General features: G+C 33.1%; 1 protein-coding gene across 1 annotated transcript in view; it reads left to right on the top strand.

Moving 5' to 3' along the window:
• The first annotated feature begins 3,173 nt into the window (after positions 1 to 3,173).
• Positions 3,174 to 5,729, top strand: part of LOC111474446 (transcriptional corepressor SEUSS-like) — a 9,668-nt gene continuing 7,112 nt past the window's right edge. The window contains exons 1-3 of the mRNA XM_023119535.1: positions 3,174 to 3,562; positions 4,037 to 5,441; positions 5,532 to 5,651. Coding sequence (XP_022975303.1) covers positions 4,374 to 5,441; positions 5,532 to 5,651 — 1,188 coding nt within the window. The 5' untranslated portion in view covers positions 3,174 to 3,562; positions 4,037 to 4,373. The remainder of the gene's footprint in view (positions 3,563 to 4,036; positions 5,442 to 5,531; positions 5,652 to 5,729) is intronic.

Genomic DNA, 5,729 nt, shown 5'->3' with positions numbered 1-5,729 from the left:
TGGAATTTATTATATTTTTATCTAAAAATATAGTGTGGATTAATTTGGAAAGATTATTGAAAATTAATAAAGATTTATAATAAATAATAAAATAAATAAATATCTACCTGTTGTTATCCAATGAGATTAGAGGGAGTGGAAAATTTTGTTTGTTACCAACCAAACATGATTTCTTCCCAAATAAAGAAATAAATATAAAAATTAAAATAAAGTTAATTTGTGTGTTATTATATTAATGTTACTTATGGTATTGTATTAAATATAGCCTTTGACTTCAAAATATTCCATTAATTGCTAAATTATTTTTTAATTAAAATAATTTCTATAATTCAATGGGTTAAAATGGTCGGTATAGATTGAAATTCGGATGCAATCGAAAAATAGTTGAGCTTAAATATAAACTCTGTCGCTTTGAATTTAAAAGTACTTCTATTTTCAGGAAAACTTAGCGTAAATGAGATTAATGTAAGAAGTGTGGACTCAAATGGAGAAGGCTCAATCGTCTTTGCCTTGTTCTGTGGACATCTCCAAGCCCACGACCATAAAATATTGTCCTCTTTAGGTTTTTTTTTTTTGTTAGGGATAAGTTTCCACACATTTATAAAAAAGTGTTTTGTTGTCCTCTCAAAACCACGTGAGATCTCACATCTTACATTTAAAACTATTTGTAATTCTGATTCTAATTCGATTAAAAAAAAGTAATAATACAGCACAAAATAATAAATATATTTCCTTTTATGTCTGAGAACCAACCTACTTAGGATCGAAACAATAGTAACTAAAGTTATTAGTGGATAAAAGTCAAAGAAATAGTCAAACACGATCCTTAATTCTCTTGGAAGTATCAAACTTTCGAAGCTAATTTATTATAACTTACAAGTGAAATGTCCTAATTTGTGGTAAGTTCTGATGCATTTGACATTCGGCATCAAATCCGTGCACATCTAGTCAATTTAGTCTCTCTTCGTGGGCCCATCCACCTCTATTTGTGCCTTTCTTTTTTAGGAGCCCTACAATTTAAGGATTCAAAGGAAATATGTTAGTCTTCCCATAGGCTTAGGCATCACATCCAAAATCAACAACTCACATATGCCCTTTTCCAAGTATTGTTAGTTGATTCCGTCTCGTGGGGCAGTTTTGAAAGATGAACGGTTCGTTATTTAGATTTGGTGATCACTTGTGTTATTCGTGCTGGAATTCATTTATAATGATAGAGCTCCTTGTAATTGTCGTTTAAATGAAATTTTGTTTTATAAATTTTATAATATTTATTTTCTGTTTAATATTATTCCTAACATAAAAATCTAAAGTTATTAATGTAATATAGTTAATATATGTGAACATCATATTTATAATAACCTAAAGAGTCTATAGTATATGAATGAAATTAGGTGTCTTATTATGTTAACAAATTGATATGACTCACTCTGTAATTGTTACAAATATTTTAATCCAAATGGATCGTGTGAAGATAGGTGAGTAAAGATATCTTATCTAATTAGTTTTTATAGAAGTAGACTACAAAATGCGCTCGCTTAATCGGATACACAAAATTGAGATTGGGAAGATTAATATTTTATAAGATATTGTGTGGGACCGAATTAAGGTTGTCCTTGTTATTTAATCTAAACGAGAGAGAATGACTCTTTTGGCTGATTCAATATATCTATGAACGATTTACCAAAGCTATAAATATTTTACCAAAGCTATAAATATAATTTTATAGCATATAATTCACTTTTATATATGACCCGATGGTTGATTTCATAACTAACATTGAGCCCCATCTTTTCGGTCTGTTTTATCCAATAATTACATCTTATTATTCTCGAACAGAGGGTTTGATTTCATAACTTGAACATTGAGCCCCATTTTCTTAGGTCTATTTTACTCCAATAATTATATCTTATCACTCTCGAACAATCTGCTTATAATGCTCATATCAAAGAAGATAACTTGTCCTTCATTACCTATAGTTAATGAATGAAAAAATGAATTAATTTTATATTATTGGAACTTATAATTGGTAGGATTAATTCCAAGACCTACCTATTATAAGCTTAAATGATACAATATTAAAACTTAAGTTAATCGAATGCATTAATTCACTATGGGTCACACTATATACTATAATAAGTTGGGTTTATTGATGTAATCATTATAAGCAAGTCGATCGTTAACGAGTTATTCATAATTACAATTAGGTCAAAAGTCTATTTTAGACAATGACCTCTTTCGTGACCACGATTTCTAATGAATAATTTATTTATGATATAATAATAAACCAGTCTGGTCTAGGCCAATGAGAGAGTGGCCCCATGGTTCAAGTCCTATCATCACCACTCGTAAACTACTAATTTACTTACCCTAATCAAAGGACAAACTCAGTAGAAATTCATAACTTATTTAAATTAGGATCAAGTCGCATATCATTGTCATGTGAAATATTAATTTTCTCAATTAACAAATTCATAGAGATAAAATAATTTATAGTACAATGTTATACAAATTCATTGTATATGATATTCCACTCACATGTCTCTACATAACCATAACCATTTAGATCAAATCGTTTATAATAATTACAAAGTAAATCGTATCAATAGTGTTACCAAGATAAAGTTTGAACATTAATTCTCCTATTTGTTAACCATATACGGTTCAAGATTATATTAATAATCTGAGATTTTTGCTACCCTCAATTATATTAAATTATAAATAATATAATTAAAATTATCTTTCAAAATTAAATAATTAATTATAAGATTTTATAACATAAATCTCAATATTACTAACTCTCTTATTTACCTTTAAATATTCTAATTATCCAAAAATAGACGTACACAATTCAATCTCTAATTCTAATTTTCAATAATTTTTTAATATTAATAATAATAATAATTATTATTATTAATAACAATATTTACAAAATTTATAATTTATCGCAATTTTAAAAAATAATATTTAGGAAGAAAAAATATTATTTTGTTTAAAGTTTTGGGAGATGAATGTATGATAATAATGATGATAATATGTATGGGCATAAATTTATGTATGATAATGATAATAATAGTATGTATGTATGAAGAAAAATGTTTTTAAGGGAGGAAGAATGGCGTTTGACTTGGTTTGTCGCATAGAGTAAGAGAGAGAACGAAGGAAGAAAATTCAATCAGATCGAATAGAAGTTTGACGTCCACAAGGACACCATCAGCTTTCTCTCTCTAAACCCTCTCCCCTCTCTCTATATCTCTACGGCAGACGGCGAAGAACTGGATTTTTGCAATTTTGGTGAATGAGAGAGAAAATATCACTCCACCGCACCTTCACTCTGTGGAACCCTAACCAAGGAGTTGCAGTTTCTGTACTCGATTCCGGTTTCTGAAGAACCAAGTGTGAAAGACGGAGATAGCTTTGGAATAATTCAAGTCAAATTTCATCTCTACTTCAGTTTTGTGTTTGTTCAAATATTCTGATCGGTTTTTGTTGAAATCTTCCATTGAATCTCGTGAGGGCTTTTGGAATTGGAACCTTTCTCTGTTCAAGTATTACTTGCTTGCCGGTGAGTTTTTTTGGCTGCTGTTCTACCTCATTTTGTTTTTCTTTTTGGAATTTGCTTCGTTTAACTTGATGTGGTTTTGTTTCTCTCACTATTTCAGTCTTCGGATCGTTTCCTATTTTCTCTATGTTTTTTTTTTGTATTTATTATTATTATTATTATTATTTCTTTTATAATCATCAGGTGTTTGTTGTACTCTAATGATTTTCAATTTTTTTTTGTTATCTTACTTCGGGATGAATTTCAGTTTGGAGTTTTGAAGATAGTCGTTATCGGTACAATCTTTTTCCAATTGTTTGTCGTTTTTTAATATTGAGGATTTGTGTTTGTCTGATGTTTGATTTTTTTTATTCTTTAATTGTGATGACTTCAATGTACATTTTGAGTTGTATTATGAGATTTCTTTGATGAAGTTTTAGCGTTTTCGTTTATGAAGATAAAGTGAATGTTACCTAAAATTCATTGTATTATATACAGATTCATGCGAAAACCATTCAAGGATTACTCTAGTGAAGATTGTCTGGCTGTAGAATGTTAAAAAACAGGGCTTGTTCCATTGTTTCAGCATCGTTTGGTCTTCGGCTATTATTCAGTAAAAATTTGCACCATGAGCTGAGGCTCAAAACTTTTCCGTTTCTATTCGTTCATCATAACGACCATGAAGTTTGCAACCAGGATTCTTGGGGACAAATGCTCTTTGGACTGACCCTCTTATGTGCCTTGAACGATTTCTTGTGTATTAGTCAATTAATGTTGCTTTAGATAGTTTTCCTAACTCCCCTTCTTCACGAGTGTGTATAGATTTTTGAAGAAGATGGTACCTTCGGGGCCATCTACTCCCGTTGGTGGTGCGCAGTCTGTTCCAACATCGCTTTTGAGATCAAATTCCGGAATGATGGGAGCACAAGGGGGGCTGCCTTCTCAGTCAGCTTTTCCTTCTCTTGTATCCCCACGGACTCAGTTTAGCAGTATGAATATGCTTGGTAATACACCCAGTATGTCTTCTCTCCTGAATCAGTCATTTGGGAATGGAGTTCCAAATTCTGGGTCCTCAGGCCTTGGGAACGGCCAACGAGTAGGTATGGACCCTGCTACCGAGTTAGATCCATTTTCACTTGTTGGCAATGGTATGAACTTCAACAATACCCCGTCGTCATTGGTGGCATCAAATACACCAAACCCTGGTTCATCTAGTCAAGTTTCAGGGCAACAGTTTTCAAACCATCCTAGCAGCCAAATAATACCCAATCAACAGCAGCCACAGCAAATTGAACCCCAGAACTTCCAACATAGTCAGCACTCAATGCAACAGTTCGCTTCCTCTAATAACACACAGCAGTCACAGCAGCAACAACAACACCAATTCCAACCTATTCGGGGAAGTTTATGTGGTGTTGGACCTGTCAAGTTAGAGCCTCAAATGAATAATAATGATCTTCAAGGGCAGCAACTACAGCAGCAGCAGCAGTTGCAGTCGATGAGGAATCTTGGCCCTGTGAAACTGGAACCGCAACAACTTCAATCAATGAGAAACTTGGGTCCTGTGAAATTGGAACCTCAACAATCTGATCAGTCATTGTTTCTACAGCAGCAACATCAACATCAACAACAACAGCAACAACAACAGTTACTCAGTATGTCTAGGCAGTCCTCTCAGGCTGCTACTGCTGCGCAGATTAGTCTTTTGCAACACCAAAGACTCTTGCAATTTCAACACCAACAGCAACTCCTGAAGGCTATACCTCAGCAAAGACCGCATTTGCCTCAACAATTTCAACAACAAAATTTTCCCTTGAGATCCCCTGTAAAACCAGTTTATGAACCTGGCATGTGTGCCCGACGTTTAACAAATTATATGTGCTCACAACAGAAGAGGCCTGAAGTAAGATTATGTCACTCAGTTGTTTCATTTGGTAGCAGTACAACCTAGAATATAAGCCATATAATCTGTGTAATCACGTTTGTTTTGTAGGACAACAATATTGAGTTCTGGAGGGAATTTGTTGCAGATTTCTTCGCTCCCCATGCAAAAAAGAAATGGTGCGTTTCCATGTATGGAAATGGTCGCCAAACAACTGGTGTATTTCCGCAGGTTAGCTGCAAGAAAACCCTGTAACGTTGGCTTCTCTTGAACTTGTGGTGGGGTGGGTGGGTGTGGGGGGGTGTGGGG

Source organism: Cucurbita maxima, unplaced genomic scaffold (assembly GCF_002738345.1).
Source record: "Cucurbita maxima cultivar Rimu unplaced genomic scaffold, Cmax_1.0 Cma_Scf00003, whole genome shotgun sequence".
Classification (NCBI taxonomy): domain Eukaryota; kingdom Viridiplantae; phylum Streptophyta; class Magnoliopsida; order Cucurbitales; family Cucurbitaceae; genus Cucurbita; species Cucurbita maxima.
The sequence above is the reverse complement of the archived record's forward strand: the minus strand, read 5'-3'. Positions and strand labels throughout refer to the sequence as shown.